Here is a 25,194-nt window from a genome sequence, read left to right as displayed (position 1 = left end):
GAACAGCACTATGTAAGTACCTTACCTAAGGGTGACACAGTGCCACAGGGATAGGCTGGCTCCATGCATTGCTGAAGTTGTGTCATGGTGTTGACGCAACTGCAGCAATGGGCGACTTTAGCGCAGATACATCAGGATTTCAGATGTATCTGTCATTACTTGCATCATGGATCGCTGCCCAGTAAATACAGCATATCTGTGGTGTCCCAAGAAGGGGGAAGTGAAGTGTTGCAACATTGTCTTGTCGCAGCGCTGCAAAACTTTTCATGAGTGAAGCCTAGGAATGGTGCGCAATCCTACCCTATAGTTTTTTCGCAGGGCAGCACTGCAACATTACTTGCAGCGCGGTCCAGCAACAAAACTTGCTGAAATGAGGCCCCTAAGGTTATCTCTATATTTAAGACCAGCTATTTTCTTGTCTCAAACAACTGCCTCTATCTGCAGTTAGAGGCAGTTATTTTGGTCCTCCAGACTTAAGATATCTCCTTGTAAATATCACTAAGTGGATTTGGAGGCCGTTTTTTGCATGGGAATGTTTCCCTTGCGAGTCACTATCGCTAACAGAAGTTGCAATCTTTATAATGGACGTTTTCACAGGAAAACTACCACTAACAGAGGTTAGCGACAGCTTGTAAATACGGTGATAAAAATATCGCCCCAAAGCTGTCGGAAAAGTGCTGCTAAAGTGGTGTTATCTCGTTGTACATATGCCCCATTGTCTTTTGTGATTATATTGTAAATCACTGACATCACTAATGCTCTCTTTGAAAATCTACATTTAAACCCCAGTGATGCAACACAAAATGATGAAGCCCTCCTGCAAAATGTGATGATGAGCCCCTGAATCTCCCATATCTCACAGATATTCATTAGATGTGGGCTGAATGGGACCCCCTTCTCAGTAGGAAGCCCTTTGAAGGTTTAGCCCCTCGGCCCTCCACCGCAGGACCCATTTCAGCAGATCATCAGGCATTTCCCCTTTTTCACCCATCCACATCTACCCCAAAAAAATATGGTGAAATAAGTGGAGTGAAAAAAAGTCTCAAATCATGGTAATGGCATTGTTCATGTTTTCCGTAATTATGTCCCTTATTCAGAAAAGTGTGTGCCTTTGGTGCTATTAAGAAAAGTCAAAGACAATGTTCAAGAAAAGAAGAGGCACTGGATAAGGATTTATGTTTATCTTGATTTCTATATTGACAGATAAAAGAGCTACACATTCTGCTCAGCATGGCATCCCATGAGAAAAGAAGCTCTAGTCCTTTTGTGGATTTTCTACTTTGTTATTTGCCAGACTTGTTCCAGACTTGTGCCATGGTTATGTCATTGTGTGATATATTTTCAATGCATCCAACATAAATGTACATTTTGCAGTTTGTAGGGCTAAATGTGGGTTTTCTAGAAGATTATTTAGAATAAATTGTTGTATTTGTCAACAAGTCTTTTCAAATTTTAAAACTTTGATTAGCCAGTGTTTTCAGTTCTATGTGCCATCCAGGTTATTCATCTGACTTTTCCCTGGCTGAACATAGATCTAATGAAAGGCATCAGCTTTGATGAGAGTGTTTGCACTCTAGTGCCAAGTATTGGAATATGCACTCTTGGCTGCATTACACCACCATGAGTGCTCTTCAACCTTAGGCAAATCATTGAAGCTGCAGCACACTTCCCTGCTAGATGGAACAAAACTGACCAGGGATTTATCATTCAATTTAGGCTTTATCGATGATGTGCAGCTTTGGTTCCTCGTAAGAAAGAGCATGGTGGCCCACGTCTGGATACTCCAGCTCTTTCAGAATTACAAAGCACAATAGTTATGACTGGAGTTCTTGCAGTTGTACATTAGTGTTTGAGTACTAACACTTTGAGCTGTATTCCTTCACTTGTTCCCACTTTGCTGTAACCTTATGAGATAGGAACAGCCACTCAAGGGAGCTGTCTTTTTCACAGAAGTGGATTGTGTCCAGGTTAAAAAGATCAAAATCAGCCATAGAATTGGAAACTCAAGGTGCACCCAGTGCTTAATTTAAAAAACATGAATGTGCATGGCTCAAGGAATTTCAGATAAGTCCCCTGCAGATAGTACCCTAAATGTCGCTCTAAACCAGGGTTCTCCAAAGTTGGTCCTGGAGGGCCGGATCCAAGCCAGATTAAGAAAATATATATCTATCTACAAATCTAGCATGAATCCGGCCCTCCAGGACCGACTTTGGAAAACCCAACTTTAAACTATAGCGATGGCCTGAAAATCCTAATTTATTGTTATTCAAGGTATTTTAAATTGTTATAAGAGCGACTAATTAACTCTAATAAAAAAAATAGACACACAGAACCACCATATGGTGGACCCTCAATAATGCACAATGCTGTTTACAAATAGGTGCTGGTGGCAAGCACTGGAAACACCGTGACTGGGTACACCTGACCGACAAAGCACACCCAGTGACATGCAAGGATGAAAAATACAACACTGTTCAACAGGACCCAAATATGCTTATTATCCAGCAATAATTAATTTCCTACAATTCCAGGGGTGGTTTCTGTAATAGGACTCAGTGGCTGAGCCCCTCTGAGATTCCTACATAGGTACATAAAAAGGTTAAATTAGGCTCTGAAGAACTGAGAGTGACAGCTTAAGCTGTTTTCTGTGGATCCAGCTAGATGCTATTCAAGTTGAGGATAGTACATTTGGGGACTTTTCTGGATATAAACTAAATGGCAACAAGACCAGATTATGACGATAACTGAGATCGTCACATCAGCAACTTATCTGGGAGCGCAGATTACCACAGAGTTGGGACAGGTCATAAGACAGAATTATGATTCTTTATTTAAATCTATGATTTCTAATATGAAGGAATGGCATAAACTGCCCATGAGTATTATAGGGCGTTGCTGAGAGAAGGCTCCCCCGCCTAGGGAGAGAACACCCCTGAGCACAACGTTGTAAGGACCAAAAGGTCTGAACTCGATGTTCAGGAGGATGGCATGACACCTGGGTTTTTAATGATGAACAGAGCAGAGTAATCCCCTGACGATGGGCTCCGCCCGAAATGCATTGGGATGTGTGAAATTGAACATACCTTAATTCATTCATGTGGATTACATTCGTTGATACTTGCTTCAAAAAGAGTTCTTCTCATCTACATGTACAAATAAATATGGATAACTGGAGCTTTATCCTCAACATGAACTATTGATTACTTTATGTTTATTGAATCAGACCTTTTGGTCCTTACAACGTTGTGCTCATGGGTGTTCTCTCCCTAGGCGGGGGAGCCTTCTCTCAGCTATTCCCTTTACACTGCCTGGCCAGACAGTGGTTCCCCTAGCAGCACACGACAATTCTTCATAATCCTCCAGCTTGGATCACTTTTTGCTGTGCGAGATCCTTTCTCAATTTAGATATTATAGGGCGTTGTAATATTATCAAAATGATTGTTTTGCCCAAATTCCTTCATTTACCTAGTGCAACAACGCTACATGTCCCAAATTATTTTTCCATATAAAACTTGAGGGAGCTATTATCAGTTTTATATGGAGTTATAAACAACCAAGATGTGCTATAAAATTTCTAAAACCATCCTACAGACATGGAGGATTTCAATTACCCAATTTTAAATTATACTTTTGGGCCTCTTTTGTAGGGGGTCTCCATAGCCTGGTTGTTTCTAATAGGCAACACTGCTGCTAAAACCTTGCTGTTGGTAAGGATAGTACTATGTTTTTGTACAGGATTAATGACCCAAACTATTTCAAAAGGGTACGGTTCAACATCCTGAGGGATATAGTGTACATATGGCGGGATGTCACAGCTAAGTGTACCTTGCTTTTGATGTACCTCAGTAAGCCATTATGGGGAAATCCGTGCTCCTGGAAATTTTCCATTATACGCAAGCCAAATCCTGGAATACATATGGCATCAGCCAACTCAGTCACTTATATACTGCCACTTGGTGTCGTACATTTTTAGATTTTCAGAAGACATTTGGTATCCCTAGGAATATGCTCTATAAACACTTACCGATTAGAGACTGCTTATGGGGGCATAGAGAAATAAGACATCCTACGGGATCAGATATACTGATTTACCTACACCTATGGGGAAAATTGACTATTAGTAAGGCTTACCAACTATTTCATCAGATATAGGAGAATGATAGTCTTAAAATAGCATCTAAATTGAGCGAGGTACTGAGACAGGATGTAGGTCCTGGGGACATAGAATAATCACTAGAGAGCTTAGATACCGCTGCACATTCTCATAATTTAAAGCTGCAACAGTTCAAAACTGTCTATATGCTCTACTATACCCCAGAACGAATAGCTAATTGGATAGATCCCAATGGTATTAATACAAATGATAAATGTAAATGTGTAAAGTGCTGATTGGTTCCGGCTTACATCCTGCACATGTTTACTACTTGTACAGGTTTGACTGTTTTCTGGAGGAATGTATTTTGCATAATAACCTATTGTTTAAAAATTAATATACACTTAAAGGATAAAGAACTGATACATGACTATAAGCCACATTTAGCTCTGGGATTGAGATCTTTTATATCGGTCATCATAGCAAAAGCAAGACTCTACATTGCCAGCGCATGGATATCCAAACTTCCACCTAGAGCGTATGATTGGTGGGCAATGCTAAGGGAGATTTTTTGAAGGGAGATGTCTATAGCCAAGAGCAGAGGTGTCTGCTTTATCAAACCTGGGGGCCTATGCTAAATTAGACTAAAGCAGGACTGTAATGGTTTTGAATATTAGCAAAATATTGTACTTCTTGTGTGTATTTCTTATATGTTTATTTATCTAATGTATTACAGCTCTCTCTGAAGCTCTGTTTTAGTTTTGATGTTTACTCCTTGCGATAAATAAAAAAAGTAAAAAAAATATATCTATATTACATTTATCGGTTTATTTAGAGATACAATCATATCTCTAAATAAATTGATGTATTTAAGTTTGGGCTGTCTGTTTCAGGCTGCCTGCCCTGCCTCGCTCTGAAGCAGGAGACGGACACCAGGCAGTAAATCAAATTTCTTAACGGTATGGATGATGCAGGGCTTTGTTTTCAAATGCCCTACATTGCCATTGTGGTCTAGGGTTTTATGCATGCTGCAGGCCAGTGACGCATGGTTTCAGATGTCTGTCACGCAAAGGCGTATATCCCACACTTTTGTCACAGCTGAGAGTGGATGCACGCACGTCTGACCTGTTGCCTTTTTCTCTGTACTGGTAAACATTTGCCAGCTAATGCTGTGTAATGTAAATAGTAATAAGATCCCTCATCATGCTAACCTTCCCACTGTGACATCCCATGCCCCTGCTACACATTGCTCCCTTGTGGAATGGTTCCAAATAAGGAGCAGGGTTCGCTATTGTTCCCTTGCAAAGTTGATTCAAATATCTGATGCAAGACAAAAGTGAGAGATATGTGATTACTGTGGAACATGTATTTACAGTGGACATTAAAACTGGCCCTGTCTTCACATCCCTAAGTTAACCCTGATGCCAAAAGCATGGATTGACTTGCAAACAATGAATGCTAAAAATGTCAAGGAAATGCTTTTAGGGATTTCGTTCCTCTCTAATTTCACATGCTCTACTTAGTCTTGAATTCCCCAAGAGTTAGGTATTTTATATTGTTGTTGTTCATCTGTATTTTTTTTCTGTACATACTTTGAGGTTTGAGCCAGTGGCAGCTGTGACTTTTGAAAGTGGTAAGGTGTAAACGTTGGGCATGACTTTTAAATAAGCGAGCAATGTGAACAAGTTTAATGGACAAACCTGGGGTCCAGGGTGAGTGCCTCTCTCGAAAAAGAAATGAAAAACAGATTGGCAAATGGTGCATTTTAAAGCAGGTTAATGTAGTGATAAAGCAAAGTGGGAACACATAGCCTTGAAATATTGAACACATTAAAAAATGTCCCCATATCTTCCTGCATTAATTTGCTCAACAGTAACTGTCATGTGTAAATTGTTCAGCATGACAACTTTGGCCCTCAAAAATGGATGCTTGCCCAGAGTTTTGCACTGCATGCAGCATTAACCTTGGATAAATATGCTCTAACCAGACTTCAAGAAGCACCCACAGATACTGGCTGTAACCAGTCATATAAAAATATGTGCAGACAGGTCTTTAAGCAAGATGACAAAAGTGTGTGTTCTCTGTAAAGGAACATGTCAAATACATGTCTATGATTCCCATAGTGTGCCACGTGACTGGTATTTTGGTTTCTCTCAGAGATGTCATTTTATACAGATAACTGGCACAGTTGACATACACTTAAACCCTGTCAGTAAGATTGGCCTTGTGTTAGGTGTTTAAGATAAAAGAGTAACACCAATGATTTTTTTATACAAAATTAACATTGGAAATGTTTACATTTCTGAAAAAGTGGGTCTGTGAATTAAATAGCCTTGAGACCTGTGGAAGGAATTTTGACCTTCAATTATGTGTGTTTAATGTTTAATATGTATCCCCTTTTTCTCTGCATATCTCGTCCATCTGCACATCTTCAAACCCCTCTCTTTCCACTTCAACATCCTCTCTTCAATCTTACCCGAATGCACTGCCTTGCATCTCTGTAACTTCACTGCCCCCAATGTGCATGGCACTCCCTCAAATTTAAGCGCTTTACTTTCTTTTACTTTTGCCTTGCAAATATGTTGACTTTTGTGTACCCTGTTCACACACACGTCCACAGAATTTCAGTTGCAAATGGAATACACAAACATTTGTCTGTGTGCTCTACAGAGAGGCCACTGACAGGCACTTTGTTTAGCTTCAGCCTTGGTGTCTGAGCTCTCATTCAAAGCCCATCATAAACATAATCAAAAAGTGGAAAAAATAGGAACCAGTAAAAAGTGGTAGGATGAAAGCAAGGGTAACTTATACATCAATGAGCAGGAGCGATGATAAATGTTGAAGCAATGAAGGTGACAACTTCAAAGAATTCTCTGCATGAAAGAATTAAGCTGCAGGTGTTTAAAAACTGGTAATTATTGTAGAGCGCAGTAGAATACCTTTGGAAAAGTACAACTTTTTGCTTCTTCTTGAATGTTACAAAATAGGGAGTAGTGCTTAGAATTGCTGGAAAATAATTCAAGCTTGTCCTCGCTTTTCCAGAAAATGACTAACTTCTAATGCTATGATTGATTGATGGTTGGAGGCACAAGGAAAAGAGAGCATGAATAGTGCAAGCACAATTGGCAGTTAGAATTTTTCATTGCTTAGCCATATAAAAAGGTGTAGACCTGTGCATTACTTTGTGGATCAAACAAGTCACCTTAAACTCTTTGTTGGAGAGCCATTGTAGAAGAATGAGTACAGAGGTAACTTGGTCAAATAATGCTTGCATCCAGATATAAAGTGAGCCCTATGGACTATGAGATGTTATTTTGGTAGGTATTTTCAGAGTGAGTTACGATAGGCTAGGCTAGAGAGATCGTGTACCAATGTTGTAAGGTTTTGTTCAGGAATAAACCAGATAATACCTCATGAAAAAATAAAATAGTATTGGTTGTTCTTAGGCATGGCATGACTTAGAAATTGGAGGTTGAGTTTGCTATAGAAAAGTCAACCCAATGACTTAGTGTTATCCACAAGAGCAACTTACTACAGGAGACCTGGCCTAAACTTGTGATCATCAGTGGTGTGTGCCGCCTCAGTCATATATGTAACTTTCTCTCAACAATCTTCAGAGGAAAGGTGTTGTACAGATGGTGAGTTTTGAAGTACAATTTAGAGAATGATACTCCCCATCTCCCTGTCTTGCCTACACCCCGTCGTATTTCTGTGACTCTGCTTTTTCCTTGTCTCCTATCTATCTGTTCCTATTCAGCATTCTTTCATTCTTTATCTACTTCCTTGCTTCTATCCCTCTGACCTGAATTTTTCCCCTTACCTGCTTCACCGCTTAGCCCCTTGCCCTTTTGTGCCCTTTGACTAAGCACTCCTTCTCCCCTTTTTTGGGAAAGATCCAGTTATATACGCTGGAGTCTCAGAATACCTGCTGAGAGAGTCCACAGCACCAATGGAGCCACTCAAAATTGAGGTATGGTATGACACCCCTTGCCAAAGCACTCCCTCTCCCCTTTTTGGGGAAGGATCCAGTAAATAGGCCTTGGAGTCTCAGAGACCCCTCTGAGAGAGTCCACTGTGCTTAGGGAGCCTCTTGCAACAGAGATGGGGAAATGATGCCACTCCGCCTGGGATCACAGCTTCTGGACTTTGGGCGCAGCTTTGACTCGCCTACCGGTTTGTGTCCCTGTCACCCTCCCCCCTCCTCTTGCCATGCCGTGTCTCTAACCCTCCCCTCCTCTTTCCCTCCTCCACTATCTATCTAGTTCACCTGCTCTTACCCCCCACTCCCTGGAATATCTCCCCTTGCCAGCTTTTTCCCCTACCTATATGTTCCTTTTTGTTTGTCTCAACCTTACTTGTAAGTAAAATTGCCATGCTCTAATAACTGTGTAACCTTTGTAAAGCTGTAACCTGCATTTTATTGTCTGATACCCATGTAAAGCGCTCTGATACCTCCGGGTCTAGCCAGCGCTATATAAAACCTTTTAAATAAATAAAATAAATAAATAGTAAGAGTACAGGCTTTTGATATGCCGTGTATGGAAAATTTAAGAAATCAAATAAAACCAAGCTATGACAGCAAGTAAACCCTCAAGTGCTATCTCAGATAATGTATTCTCTTCTCTTTCTGTGAATAGCTGGATTTATGCTGCTAAAGATGCTCAGATGAAGTCTACTAAGCCTATACCTTCTCATTCACTTCTACATTTGTAGTCGCTTTGCTTTCAGAATTTAAAAGAAAATTGCAAAACTTAGTGAAATTTCAATTTCTTTAAATGAATTATGCACATTTCCTAAAATGCCCACCTATATGAAAGGATATATAAATGTGAAGGATTGTTCCTTCCTTCTCACCAAAATATCCTACATCTAGGTGGAATAACAAGGCTGTCTGAACACATTTGACCCTCACAAGAATTGTGGTCACTGCTTGAGCAGGGCTCACACCCCAGTCAACCAGTAACCCAATTTCTTACAATCACCATCTGCAATTTAGTCATCTCAGAGATCGGAGAGAGCAACAATGAGTTTGTGAATTCACTTAGGAATATGAGGAAGAATTTTATGAAATCAAAACGAAAGTCAGCAGTGCTGCCAGAGTAGGTTATGTTGACCCTCAGAGCAGAACACCAAAAAGGAGAAAATTGTAGATAGAGTAGACAACCAAAAAATTATTGCTTTTTGACACTTGCAGGGGGAATTTGTAAGTGTCAATCTGTGGCATTGTTTTTGGGATAAAAAAATAATTTCCTCAACTCTTTTGAGAAGTGGTTGACCTGGGTCCCAAGGGACATTAAAGGATAGAAGTGACCAACATAGTGCTAAGTGACCAAGTGAGAGTCCCAGTGTCCAAACGATGGAAATCACACTATGAGGATACTACAATGTCAGATGTCTGTTTAGGATACAAATCTCAATCACTGCAAATGTTGCCTCTGCTGAAAGGAGTCTGGTGCAACAATACTGCCAATTTCTTTTGACCTCTGCTTTCACAAAAATATATGCTAATCACCTTGGATAAATACTCTAGATTTCCAAAGGAAAAAAACATCAGTACCTTGGTGGTAATTCAAGATCTAGATAAAATATTTGAAGTTCGTGAAGGGATGAAAGACAAATGCCCTCCATTCAACAGCTATGATGTGCCTGCATTTGCGACTTTGCAACACACATACTTCACGCATTGTGGTCCCAGACAAATGGCATGTTTAAAAGATTCAAAACGTCCATCTTGAATTTCAATGCACCCTACATGACTGGAGTGGGAACAAGTCCATGTGGCTTTGAGTACTGCACCTGCATGGAAACACACTGCAAGTCACCACTTGTGTCCTGCCAACTTTATGCTTGGTCACAAAGTTTGCACAATGATACTATTATACCGATCTACAAAGACAACTTGTCACTGAGATTTAAAGGAAGGTGATTGGGGGCTGGTTAAAACAGTGCTGATGAGACAGATGGACTCCAGATATGCCACCACTTCAATATAAGTAATTATCTAGAAGGAATCATTGATGACTTCACATGCGTAGGACAGATAAGTAGCCTGCAAGGTATCACAGTTTAAAATGATCATCACTTCACCAGTAATCACATCATTGAAACAATCAGTACTCCTACTTCAAGCGATGACACTGTGTCATATCAAGCCTATGGAAAGGATGTGACACATTCTCACTGATGGTCAATGTGAGCATCCAAAAGACCTTTGCAGCTGATCAAGGAGATTTAAACACATACAACATAAGCGGCTGTTTATGATTTTCAAATAAGAAGTTTGAGGGGTTATTGTAATATTGCCGTAATATCCCAAGGGCTCAAAATCTTACAATATGTAATCCAAAGACATCAATTCCAGGAAGAGGAAAATAAACCGAGAATGCTGGTACCAGAAAGGAACACAGACATGTGTGGAGCATGAACTTAATAAAGTCTAGCTCTCAAGTGTGACAGAAATATGAGTGTAATGCACTCAGGATTATTAGCAAATAAAACATCTTAGAGACACATACATAGAACCTATGTGGGGAACAGTGTTTACAACGCAACTTTTACAATGAAGTACCTTTACGATGCAACCATTACAACACAAGTCAATACAATGACTTGCGCTGGGGGGCGCTCTAGGATAGAGAATAGTTTTAATTTACTATCCAACACCTTCCCTACTATTCACGGGGACTGGAGTTGGAATAGTAAATTAAACTATTCACTATCCACCGCCCCCCAACGCACGTCGTTGTAACGACTTGCGTTGTAAAAGTTGCATCATAAAGGCATGCGTTGTAAAAGCATGCGTTGTAACGACGAACATCCTTTTTAAATTGAGCAATCACTTTGCCCACTTTTCCTGGTTTAAGAATCATTTTTCAACCTCAAACATGAATATTGTTCCTTTGGCAGATCTATCTTCCACAGTGTATGGTTAAATCCTTTTTTATTATGCAAAAATGCTACACCTCATATTTTTTCAATATATGTATTTGTGTTTATACAGTAAGCACTTGGCCCAAGAGGATTAGAGCACTTTACAAATTAACCAAGTTGCATTGCACCTTTTTTTGGGCATGGGGAGATTAGATGATTTTCCCTTTAGCATAGGATATTCAGCTAAAGCCGAGGTTTGAACCTAGTTTCCCAGTTGCAAGGCAGATCACATTGTAATAACATAGCACAGAAATACTGCAGCGTAAATAAATTAAAAAAATAATACCTCACCTCCACAACAGAATACCACACGACAATTATGCACAAACTTTATGTGCCATTCAGTATGCTTTTACATTAAGGTACATTCTCCTAAAATGCTATTTTGTTGTCATGACACACATGATACTTTCTTGTTCTTTATATTTTGTTCTGAAAGTTTTTTTGCAAGTGTCCATTTTTATTTTGTTTTCATTTTAAAAGTTTAATTCCATACCTGCCCAGCACATTGTTGCATTATAAAAGCTAAAATGACAGACTCCACTGCCAGCAATGCCATTCCTGAAAAGAAAAAGTCAACTGTCAGATGTTTGCTGATCATGGTGGTGAGTTTTAAAATGTTATGCAATAGCTATCACAACACAAACACAATGCATTCAATAAAAGCACATTTTTAACAGCTTACTTGCCAAATGAAAATATGCAATTGACAACCTATTATATATAAAACAGTGAACTTTATATATACTTAGGGGTCCACTTTGATTCAAGGGGTAACTTCTCCAAACAGCGCGAAGAAATTGTAGCAAAAGCCACGATCCTTCAGGTTACTTTATCCAAGCTTGCTAAAGAGCTGTCTGGTCCAACCCTCTCATTCCTACTGGAAATTCTGAGAGCAAAAATCGGTCCCACCCTGACGTATGGCATCGAAATATTTAGGGGTAAGCTAAATACAACTCTGAACCAACTTGTGACCAAGATTTACAAAAAAGTTCTACATCTGCCCAAATCTGCCTCTGCTGCCTGGATCAGGCTAGAACTGGGCTTATTAAATCATGAGGCTTCTAACACCGGCACATATCAAAATTTTTGTCACAAACTTAGAAAAGCAGCGATAGGTACTTTGAAGTCTCTAGTTTGGTTGGAGATCAGTCAGAAGAAGCCTAGGGGTTCGTACGGCCGCCTTTTTACAGACTCCATCCATGAAATAGCTGCTGGTGATCTATGGGCCCTCAACCCCAGTACGACAGCATTTAAAACTAGTATTAAAAAAAGCATCAGAATGTGGTCACTCCTTATGGGTAAAGCGCATCTCTGCAGACGCAGCCATGCAGGGTCAGTCATGAACTCTTACGGGCGCATATCTCCGGCTACTTATCTCTCCTGTACTTATTCATTGCACTTAAAGCGGAGTTTTCTGGCCATCAGATTGGGTGTTTGGCGATTCTTAAAAGACCTGGCCACATAGCTGCGCACCTCGGAAGATCTAACATGTAGGGGGTGTGGCAAGACAACTGAAACGCTAGAGCACATGGTTTGCTTATGCCCCTCATTTATGACTCAACGTAGACGCAAACTCAGAGCAGAGTGGAACAGGTTGGGCGTTCGGACTTGTAGACAGGCAATTATCATCTCCCTGTGCCAAGAAAAAACATAGCTCTGAACATTGCCTTTACAACATATATTCGGGATGCACACCGCATCTTTACAGCAAAGGTGGAAGGAGCAGTAAACCCCCCAGTTTGTCCCGCCCAGAGGCCCAACCTAAGCTGCATCTTAGCACTTAGTTTTAATACAAAGGGAAAAATCAAATGATGAGTTTTAGCTGTCGAATGTCAGTACATCAAATTCTTCTGCTCTTTTACCAAGTATTATTGTGTCTATCACTCAATTGTTTTGAATTTCAAGGTGCTATTCGAGTAACAGGTGTTGATCAGTTTTTACTGTTCAATTGTGGTGAGATACGTTTTGAAATATTTTAATTACAATGTACCGATTTGTGAATTCAATTTGTAATGCTTTTAAGGATATTTTCTTTTATCCAAATAAAGATTTTACACACATTATAAAACAGTGAAGTATGACAACAGGAACCTATCGACTTCGTTCTCATGCATTCTTTTTTTTTGTTGCCAAGGAAAGTCTTTCATTTTCTTTCTGAGATGACTAGTCTCTTTCCTCTCCGACAGAACTCAATGAGTTAGAGTCCCGCCATAGACCTCCGAAACCAAGAACATCTTCTGTGGAGTCCCTCAAGGGTCATCCCTGCACCCTACCCTCCTCAATGTCTACGTGGCACCACTTGCCAATGTATCCAACAGAATCAACATTGACTCCTATGCAGGCAATCCGCACCTCATTCTCTCCCACCCCACAAGGACCAACGTCACAACCTACACGTCAAGCTTGGCAAATTGGATAAAACAGAAGTGCCCAAAACACAACACTGACAAAACGGAATCTCGATTTTCAGCAACAAGTGCTCTCTGTGGTACTCCTCCTGGAGGTCAACTAAACTGGGACCCACACCCACCACCAGAAACCTCGGAATCACTTTAGATGACAGAATCTCAATGGTGAAATAGTTGAATGCCAAACCCTCTTCCTGCTTCCTCATCCTACAAACACCAGATGCATAGTCACCCAGGACCTCATGACCAGCATGCTGCACTACAGCAGCACACTCCATGCTATTATCTCAAACCAATTCCTACAAAGACTCCAGACTGTCCAGAACGCCGCTGCCAGCCTCATACTCTAAGGCTCCCTGCAGCGCCCACACCAAGCCCTACCTCAAAGTGCTACACCGGCTAACCATCCGAAAGCTCCACCAATTCAACCTGCTCATCAATGCCTACAAAGCCCTCTAGAATGTCAAACCTGCCCCCTCAACATCCAATCAGGTAACTGCGTTCAGTCGCAATATGCCTCGCACAGATACCACGCATCCACAGAAGCAAAACAGGAGGGGACTCTTTTTCCTACATCGTCACCAAAACCTGTTATAGCCTTCCTGATTACATCAGGGCCTCCCTATTTCTACTCGCGTTCGACAAAAAACTGAAGACCTCTTTGTAAAACTAGGAGCTCTGATCAACCTACACATCTGCTCTAGGAACTGGATACTCATTTGGGTGATAAGTGTGCTATACAAATCTTCATAACATAACATACTATTACATAATTTGACATGGTATAATAATACAATGTTAACGTGAGTGAGGCTCTGCCTTGGCTTTTTAAGGGCTATGCATACTCCAACTCCACGTTAGAGGTCAGGTGCAAGCAATAAAAAGGGGAGAAGCCCTGCCTGCCAACACACTCTTGGAGTGTTTGAATGCACTCCCTAACTCGGTCTCTCATTTAGCAGCTGTACCTGTTTCATTTTGGCCCACAGGTCTTCCGCAAAAAAATGGCAACGAGGTGGAGCTAGCCCTGGTGCACCTCAGTAACCTGCTCCAGTTTTCATCATGCTATATCCGCCCACCATGACTTCATCCATTCGCGGGTCTCAGCCCAAACCGACACAGCCATAGAGGCAAAAATCAGTTGCCAGGTGTACTGTGACCTGCATAACTCAGCCCTGTAGAAGATTGTTTCATGTTGCATTTATCCCCCTGCACTAAAGCATGCCACGGAGCCCCTGACTCCTCACCATATACCCCATCACCTCACATTCCCCCCATCATCAAGATGCCAATATTAAATATTCAGGTAAGACCAATCTATTTCTATGACCTCTTTGCTCCCCCCACTATATTAATCTCTGCATGGCCTCTGCATCAGTTTCCAGATTTGATATGTCCTAAGTGCAACAAAAATATAACAGGACTGCCACTACACCCACTGACTACTTCACATGGGCAGCCTCCCTCCAATAAAAATGGAACTAAGCTTCATCTTGCCTTAATCAATGAACGTTACCTGCCCAAACATTAGTATGAAATTGCAGATCTGCTGGACATTGATCACCTTGAAACTTGGGGTGGTGAGGCATCCCACCTGGATTTTGCGGTGGCCGTCCCGACTGGCCGTTCGCTGTTCAAACTCAATAGATCTTAAAAAAGAGGTGGAGGCCTTTCCCTGAAACACTGCAGTGGTCTTACTGCAAATTGTACTGTTGCCCCTTCCACTGACTGTGAAGCGCTCTTCTTTAGCTTAGGTTGCCATAAGCAGTTGACCTTTAAAGGCATACTTATATATCACCGCCTTCGCACTAAAAACAACTTTATAAATACTTTTCAGTCACTATTGAGTACAGCTTCCAGTCTGATAATTTCTCTATTCTGGAAAATTTCAATTTTCATCTGGAAATCGAAGAGGACAAAGACACAGAAGCCCTCTTGGAAATCCACACACTCAGCTTGACATACCCTAGATGGCCTCTTCACTAGAAACCCCCACATTACTGTTTAAAAAAGTTCTCCTGCTCAGCTGGTATGATGACAAAGCCATTATCTTTGAGCTTATTACATTTCACAAACATTACAACCATGCCAATCCAGTTGAGTCCATCAATCACAGAGCTTGGAACAAGCTAGACATTGACTTTCTACCAAAGATGTTGGCACATAATCACCTATCCTCCCTCCAAATGCTGACCTAGCATCCACACACTAAATGGACTGCCTTAACTCCACCATTCTTAAGTTAGCTCCTCCTAATTCCTATAATTAAAATAGGAAGGATTCTTTGCCCCATGGTTTCCCCAGCCCTCAGGCAGGTGAAGTAAGCCTGCAGTCAGGAAAGGAGCTGTTGTAAGCATTAATATGCCAAAGAAATACATTAGCTTTAGCCACATATAGAAATCTTCTAATCAAAGAAAAAAGTAATTGATACACACACATGATTGAAAATGTCTCAAACTCCCCCAAGGAACTTTTTCAGGTGGTCACCAAGCTCACCTCCGCCCATAAAGCAAGGCAACCACACATAGCAAACACTTCTGTGATACCCTAGCATTTGCTTTAAAGATAGGTTAACCAACTATTCAATACATTTGGTAACTCGCATCACTTGGCCTCCAATGATCAGGTACTACCGCCCTCTCTTCGGATTTTCTCCCACTTCTCCTAATCAAGTGGCATCCCTCGTTATTGGAGCAAAACTCAGGTCCCCTTATGACTCCCGCCCCCTCAGGATACTTAAACTAGCAAAGGACTTCATCGTCCTCAACTTCTCAAAACATTTTAAGATGATGTTTTTAGCAGGCATGTTTCCATCAGAATGGCAGCAAGCTTCCATCTTTGCCCTAATAAATAGACTTTGCCCTAATAAAAAGACTATTCTGAGTTCAACCTACCTCTCTGTCTCACATCTTCCCCCTCCCGGCTAAATTTGTCGAAAAAATCATAAACTCAAATCTTTCAAAATGGATTCAAGATAATCATCTTTTGGACCCTACCCAGAAAGCCACAGAAGGGATAAGGGCTGCTTTAGACAGAGGGGGATCTGCCGCCCTTGTTCTCCTTGACCTATCCACCACTTTTGATACAGTGGATCATAAAACTTTGATCCAATGTTTACCTTTGATAGGGATCAAAAATAAGTCTGTATCCCTGCTGATCACCTTCCTCTCTGACAGGACTCAAACACTGGCCGTAGGCCACTTCGGAACCTCACCTTTTACTCTACCATGTGGGGTCCCACTTGGATCCTCGCTGAGCACCACCCTTTTTAATATTTATGTTTCCGAACTGGCCACTCATATGTTATGTTATGTTCATCTATACATGTATAGCGCGCGGCTACTCCCAGGAGTGTCCCAGCGCTCGAACAAAACGCAAAGACCACATAACATCAAACCATATGCAGCCGCGACACAGAACTTCACTGCTGGAAATGCCACATTCTCAGACTTTTTCTGAAAATAAGGAGATTAGGGCTCTGTCTGATAGAAAAAGGTAAGCTATTCCACAGCTAGAGGTCACAATATGAAAATATCTACCCCCTAGCCGGGAAAATTGAACCTTAAGGACAGTAATCAGCAGTTGAGAAGAAGATCTCAGAGTGCGTCGGGGAAGATAAGGTTGAAATCTGTCCCCAAGGTAAGGTGCTCCAAACTTGTGGAAAGCTTTTAAAACCAGGACCAGGGCCTTGAAGTGTATTCTTTTCTGCACTGGAAGCCAGTGCAGAGAGGACAAAAGCTGAGAGGTATGGGTTCTGGGCCCAATCAAGAAAATGGCCCTTGCCACAGCGTTCTGGATTACTTTTAGTCAGCTCAGGAGATAATCAGAAAGGCTTAGTGTGGGGCTCAATATAGAGCCCTGAAGGACACCCACTTTCAGAAAGGTGATCTCTGCAGTAAAAGGAGGAACCCAGATAGTTTGGGAGAGGTTAGCCAAAAAAGAAGAAGTAAACCATTTCAATACTGTGCCACTAATACCGCTCTCCCTAAATCTTTGCAGTAATATATTGTGTGGCACCGTATCGAAAGGTGCAGAAAAATCCAGTAAAACCAAGACTGCATTACCACCAGGGTAGCTTTAATAGTTTCAGCAACCTCAAGCAGAGCTGTTTCAGTTCTATAATTAGCTCTGAAACCTGACTGGCTGGGGTGCAACAAATGATTGGATTCCAAAAAGGCATTTAAAACTCCATTAACATATTTCTCTACTGCCGTAGATAAAAAAAGGCAGAAGTGGGATAGGCCGGAAATTACTGACTACCTCAAGATCAGCAGTGGTTTTCTTTAGCAGCAGGAGGATATTGATTTGTTTCCACGCTTGTGGCATGGACCCCTCCCGCAAGGAAGGGGTCCATGGGATCCACAGGGGAAAACTAGGTGGGGTGTGACTGCAATAATCTCCCATGCTTATAAAGTTAGCTCCCTTATCATGCACCCCATACAGTCGGTAGAGTATGTAATTTTCAAATTTGAGTCGGTCACCCTTCCCCTTACTGTTGCCCTCTTTTATCGTCCTCCAGGACAGTCGCCTGGTTTCCTGCATTCTTTTAGCAGCATAGCGGCTGAACTAGCAATTAATCATGCTAGAACCCTCATAATAGGAGATTTTAATTACTGGCCCCACACTCAACATGAAAGTGCCTCGTATAGGGAGTTTACAGACCTATTAGTTGGCCTAAATTTCCTTCAGCACATTCATGCCGCTACTCATGTTAAGAGTCACATCCTGGATCAGCTGTGGTCCCTAAATCAGGATGTCCTAAACCTTCAGATTTCACCATGTGCTTGGTCCGATCACTTCTTTATTTTTTTTACTGTTTCTAGAATTCCAGTCACAAAAACGCCCCCCACTACCTGCCCACTCATCCGGAATTGGGGCAAAGTAGACATCCCCTCGCTTTGTCTTTCATTGGCCACTACAATTCCCTCCTTGTCGGATAAGACAGGCTCCCCTCTGTCTGTTCATATTCAGGCCAATAATATTCACACCTGGCTTGCAGATGCTAGGGATATTGTTGCTCCTTTAAAGAGGCTTATGAACAAGCGTCCTCACGATGCACAGCGTTGGTTCTGTAAGACCTTGACAGACCTGAAGCTTGCCCTCCAACAAACCGAGAGCAAGTGGAGAGCGGACTACTGTCCTTTCAAGAAGCTTACTTTTGGGTGGGTGTATGAGCTCTGCACAAGGGAGGAAAGATTTCTGCCAACTTGATATTACGTACAGAAGACACTGTGGGATTTGTTATTATTTGGCCACTTGCATACTACTACAAATGTGGATAGTGTTACCCCTAGAAACTTTTTTCGTGATGTTTAAAAGGAGGCCAGGAGTCACCCCAATCTACAGGGTAGTGTGAGGTATCAATGTTGCACTCCTGAGCATTCTTTTAAGAACACTACTGGACATGTGGAAGACTGTGAGGAGAAGTCTAAGTGCTGGACCTGCACTTGTACCCCATACATGGACTCCAATGGTCATTTGGCTGACTTTCTGTTAAACTATAGGAATACAAAAGCTGCAAGAAGCAACTTTTATATAAGAGCTCTGCTGATCAGTTTCAAATGGACCTGCCCTGGACTCTGCTGGTGCATTTGTGGAATGAGTCCTGATCCACAAGAGCTGTTACTGAGGACCTGGAGCCTTTGGCTGATGTCATTGTGTACCGCTACCTAATCCTAAATGTGAGGACCCGAGCTCCAGAGAAGCATCAAAGACTGACTGCCTACAACTTCATTGGAACTGATGCCGACCAATGCCTTATCGATGTCAATGCCAATTTTAGCACACATTCCTTGTGATACAGTCTGTGTTTTCATTGCTGTCTCCATGGTGCCTTTCCGAAGACCGACTAGTGGAACTTCCAACTGGGGCTTGGATCACGTGCAAGAAGGCAGTACCTTAAATGGATGTTTGACTCCCTAGCTTTGCCGGCTACACTGGCATTTTGATTCTTTCTTGCTCTCCTTCATTGTGTGGTGGCTGTATAAAGGCGCAGAAGTCCATAGTGCAGCATGAGGAAGACTGTCTCAGATTGCTCCTCCAAGCAAGATGGCCACAGGTTTTCTTTGGGTAGTGCTATGAGGAGTGCATCATTATGCACCCAGGGTCTTGTGGATCGAATCCTCCATATTCACTTGTTGACAGCCAATGCAGATGGTTTTATTGAGTGTGTTTACCACTGGCTTTGACTCTGCAGGGTGTAATTTTCCTGTTGGTGATAGTGAGGGACTGCAAACAGTCCTTGAAGGACTGTCTTTGAAATAGTAGCCCCTTGTCTTCCTTGACGGATTCCAAAAGTCACAAATGTCATGTTGAGACACCTCCTGCTGTGCCCAAATGTGGTCGCTTGCAGCACTATTAACAACTGGGAATGTGGAAAATGCATCTGAGACTACCAACATGTAGCGCCCTTTGAGTATAGAGACACATTTCTCTCTAATATCACACCAGGGTCCATCTTTTGGGCTGTTGGTCACCACCAGAGAGGGGCTGTCTGGTGATTTACAATGGCACCTGGTGATTAAGTCATCGACTCTGCCATCCAGAGGGAGGGACCAGACTTTTTGCCCCAAGTATATTTCCACCTTAGTTGATCCTTGGTGGCGTGTATGTGCCTGGGCTAGCATGGTTTCCCCGCAGTGAACGAGGGACAACAAGACGATGTTCATGATAGGGGAGGTTTGGTTCCATGTTGCTGAGTTCACAGAGCAGAGAGGTTACACTGAGTGATGCCATCATACCTTCCACTATCTCAAAGAGAGTCTTTCCATTTTCCTGACTCAGTGACCTCTTGGATCTCCAGGCGGCATTGGACTATGGCCATAGCGCTACAATGTCTTTTAAGGATATAGACTTAAAGCAGTTTCTTCCACAAAACAGTTTGCGTACTTATCAGCATAAGACAGGGGTCTAGAGGGGCCGCCAAATGGTTTTTGGTGGGTGCCTCAAGGGTAATCATTAGTATTGTCAGATTCTGATTGTAATCAATGTTCAACTGGTATTTCGGGAGCTGCAGGGCTCATTTATCAATGTGGACAAGTGGATGTAGCCAACAACTCAGACTCTTTCGAGGGGTTGAAGTAAGCCATCAATGTGACTTGGAGAAGTGCTTTTTGTTGGCCTGGAAGACATCATCTAGAGTATGCCATCATGCCAATGGAGTTGAGGTTTTAGTGAAGTGTTTTGGAGGGCATGCCAGCATCCCCAAGTTGGAGATGAACATCTTATAGTATGTAGTGAGGCTGAGGAAGGTCCTAACTTCGAACACAGAAGAGGTCCTGGGAGCTTCCTTTATATCAATAAACTCTATGGATCGAATTTGATGTCCTTGTTAGAAAAGAAACAAATAACTACATGTTTCCAGTGGAATAACTGCCACTTTCATTAGCGGTGAGGCTGGCTAAGTCAATTGCTTTCAGAACTACATGCAGATGGTTATTATGGGTGGGGTCTTGCCTGAGGATGTCATCATTAACTTCCTAGATCGCATTCTGGAATACTTTTGCTGCTGAAGAAATTCTGAAGTTGAGTCTCTGGTAGCTAGCGGCAGATGCCAACATGAGTAGACAACTAGGTGTTGTACCTGCTGCCCTCATGGAGTTCATCCAGGATACCTTCTCTGTTCCCCTGCCTAATCAGGAGGATGTTGGAGAATCTTTCTAAGAAGTGCATCCCCTCCCTATAACCCCTATTCTGCAGTCACATTAAACTGGCTTTTGGAACAGCTCTTCTCCCACTGGGGTTGGTGCCTGGCTGGCTAGAAGGAAACAAAGGGGCAGGCATAGGTGTTAGCTACATCTGCCAGTGACAGTGTAGGCCTCTGTGAAGATAATTAAGTCCCTGGGCACTGCCAAGCTGGCCATCCTGTCAGAAGAACACCTCCATATACCTAGCTAGTCAGCTCCTGGGTGACAGCTGGAAGTTCATGAAAATGGGCGTCTCAAAGCTATAGGCGGATACAATCGGATTTTTTTTAAAGAAAATCTTGTAATATATTTATTACGAATCCGACTTTAGCAATGAAATGGATTTGTAATACATATTTTTTATAAAGTCTGAGAATTAATATGTATCTGGTTCATTTGCAAATATAACATTATTTAATTTTAATATTTTATGACACTTCTTATCAATGGAATAGCTAAGCAGGCTACACTGAAAATGTATGTTGAGGCCTTATCATTGTAAGGACATGTATTAATATAATCTTTTTCATATCCTACTTTTAAATACCTTGCACTCTTTCTTGCTGGGCATAAAGCTTACCTATGTGTGACGTTGTAATATGTAAAAGAGGGGTTTGGGCCTGTCAAATGGGTCATTTTATCAAGCACAATATGCAATTTTATCCCTGCACAGCCGGGTTATTGGTGGCAGGCCTACAATCATGTTTTGCCAAGTCACTTTTGTGGTAGTATTATGTGTTCTGCAGTCCTCTAGTGACATTTAACTTACAAGCCATGGGTATACTTTTGTACCATACACTAGAGTCTTATAGGTAAGTTACATGTGACAATTATGAGCTGGGGCCATTTCAAAATGCTTTAGAGATCATTGCACAAGCACTAGGGGATGGTTAGCAGAGTTCAAGTGCACAGAGTTAAGAAAACAACAGCATCAGTCCAGAAAATGGAGATCATGCAAAAAGTGGCATTTCCATAAATGGATTGGTTTTTCACATTCAGATTAGATGAGAAAGCAGTCAGCAACACTTCATTAAAAAATCTATTACCATGTTTAACCAAACTAATAACAGATAGAGCAGTTTTTTTTCTCTGCTTGATATCATAGAACCTTAAAACACTTAACATGTTGTACCCCTTTGTCTGAGACCAGGGCATTTGGAACATTTCCATTTCCAAGTACATCCTCCAAAAATATCACCATTTGTACTATACCACTGTTCTCAAAAACATATTGAATACACTTTATAAACGTGGCAAATTATTGCATTGAATTATTTCATATGCAATGCCAACAAATTATGTTGACTAGTAAAGTCTATTGCAACTTTCTCCCAGGTTTTACTTGAATGAGGAGTAATACTCATTCTGCCACATGCATCAACAGAAGGAATCGCGATTCCTAAATAGCGATTTTCAAGGAATCCCTATTTAGGAATCGCAAAAGCCTATGCATGTTGGAATCGCTACAAAAATAGTGATTCCTACACATTCCTTAATTGCTACTCGAAAATTGATAGTCGCAATTAAGGAATGCTGTCCCATTCATTCCTATGGGCCTCCAGGCCCATAGGAATGAATTGGAGATTGCATGAGCAATTTGCAAGTTCCAGTAGGTACACACAAATTGCTCATTCAATTTTAAGGGTACATGGGTGTCAAAATGACACCCTGTTGCACCCCTGAAATTGATCAGTGCACATATGTTGCACACACACATGCCCTAAGGGTATGTGCGTGCGCCTCATGTAACTTTAGAAAATGCACAAAAGTGCATTTTTCAAAGTTTTTGCAAATTACCATGAAGTTCAACTTCATGGTAATTTGCTATTACTAATAGTGAAATTGCCAATTTTTTTACTTTCATGCATTGCATTTAAGAAATCTAAATTTGGGATGCCTTAAATGCAATCACAATTTAAGGAATCACAATTTAGAGATTCCTTAAATTGCGATTTTTGCATTTGGGATGATGCATCCCAAATGCAAAAATACCGGTCGCAAAGGAGTAGATTCTCAGAATCTGCCCATTTGCAACTGGTTTTTCCTTTGATGCATGTGCCTGATTGTTTTTTTTACCTTTCAGTGTTATCCTTATACTTAATCACATCTATATTTCCACTTGAGAATGGCTAGCAACCAGTAGTGCTAGTTAAGCCATATCTTAGTGCCACTCACGCCAGAAAGAACATAATGGTAATTTTTTAACAGTGTATCTCTCAAACTTTTTGAAGGAATGCACAAACCCTGTTTTACTGAGCTACTATTTTCTATTGATAACTCTGAACTTGAACAAAACTATTCATGTCTTTGCTGATGTTCATTCCAAAGATAGTAATCTTGACCCGGCTAAGCCACAATATGCTTCACCTTACAAGAGGACTTTTTAATTTTTTCAGTCTGAGCTTTCCCTCACCAAAGCCAACGGCTTCAGCAGGACCTCATCCAGTGGCAATCTGACTTCATGAGGACATTGCCTGGTAAAGCCTGCATCCTTGCTCTGTTCCCTTTTAGAAAGTAAGTTAGAAGGCAAAAAAGTTTAGTTTATTAGAATAGCCCATACCTCTGCACCATCACAGTCAACCTGAAATTACAACTCAGTATTGGTAAACCACGAAAATGTGCTTGTGATTGGTGCTTTTAAATATGAGGTACACTCCTTTGTGGAATGCAGAGCCTACGAGTGGCCTGATTATTGTTTATGCACGGGTCAGAATTTTGAGTTGAGTGTTAATTAACATATCACATGATTATCGAGTGTGGCAAATACCTCAACTGTCGGACAATTTCGGCAGGTCAACCCTGAGAAAACTATGCCGTTATTACTGTATCATGCAGATTTGGTGCGTTAACACCTTGGCTGCAGCGGAATCCCGCTGCAGTGCTGGACATTCCATTCTTGGGCGTGGTAGGGACTGCCCCCGGACGTCGTGCGCACATGTCCACCGTGGGCCGTTATAAGCACGGAAGGGATTACACACCAAAATATGCACCCCGTGATATTGTTATTTACCAAGTGTGATAAATAGCACCTATACTTGTAATAAGGCCCTTGGAGGTGGCTTATTTCATCTATGAAAGTAGGCTCTTTCCTATCAAAATAGGTTATTTTAAAAGGTTTGCCCGTAAGTTCAAAATCTGCAGGAGTCAGTTTACACCTCAAAGTAGATTTGAAGCCATGTTACCCTAGTGGATGGCATAACATGTGGCAAAACCTATGTCATATATCAACAGGTGACATTTAACGTCCCATGCCATTGGTGAGTTTTTCTTGCACCAAATGCTCTGGCCTCGCTGGAAAGTCAAATCTTTCAATTGGGGATTAACCCATTTTAGCAAGTTTTAGGGGTTAGCTCACACACACTAAGGACTGCACTGCAGTTCCCAACTGTGCAAAGTTGAAAAAGAAACAGCAATAACAGTCAGCCAATAAGGAGGATTTTCTGAAACGTATCAAATACTTCATTATTTTCCTGAGCCGTTCCAACATAAATCAGCTAGTCATCTAGAAACATATGTCCTATAACTATGCACCATAATAAAATATCCATGAGCATTTGAAAGATTTTGCCAGATGATGGCAATGAAAGGGGAATCAAAGGGAAATTTTAAATAAGTATATAGTGCAAATGGAGTAACAAACGTTGCTGTGTCCAGCGACGCCTTGAGCAGGGTGACCTAATAGCAACCAGATTTAATGGAAAGGGAAAAGCATGCACTACCAAACGCCACCAGAATGTTTGTGTATTTTGGGAAGTGGATGACAATCAATTACATTATTTTTACTGAGGGTGATCAAATTTGTGCAATGATAGATTTTCCAATAAATGTTTTCCCACAATATCCACTGCTGAAACTCACTCGCTAAATCATTAGGCCCAATAATGCAATTATCATACAATGAATTTAAACATTTTTAGCATCACTACTGGCAATTAAAGATTTGGGTCTAAATTTATGAACCACGAGGATCACCCCCTCTTTCAACTTTATTCTATGTTTCTTACCCTTGATACAGCCAATCTGCAATGCAAACACCTTTTTATTCTTTTCCAGTATGGAGCTAATATCGCCACCACTA

The 25,194-nt window shown here is 41.4% G+C and overlaps 1 protein-coding gene across 1 annotated transcript in view; it reads right to left on the bottom strand.

Moving 5' to 3' along the window:
- Positions 1-25,194, bottom strand: part of LOC147706972 (cysteine-rich venom protein-like) — a 229,107-nt gene that overhangs the window by 167,059 nt on the left and 36,854 nt on the right. The window contains exon 2 of the mRNA XM_086925608.1: positions 11,520-11,584. Within this exon, the coding sequence (XP_086781734.1) occupies positions 11,520-11,584 (65 nt within the window). The remainder of the gene's footprint in view (positions 1-11,519; positions 11,585-25,194) is intronic.

The sequence above is a fragment of the Lissotriton vulgaris genome, chromosome 6 (assembly GCF_964263255.1).
Source record: "Lissotriton vulgaris chromosome 6, aLisVul1.2, whole genome shotgun sequence".
Taxonomy (NCBI): Eukaryota; Metazoa; Chordata; class Amphibia; order Caudata; family Salamandridae; genus Lissotriton; species Lissotriton vulgaris.
Note: the sequence above shows the minus strand (reverse complement) of the source record. Positions and strands in the feature narration are given on the sequence as shown.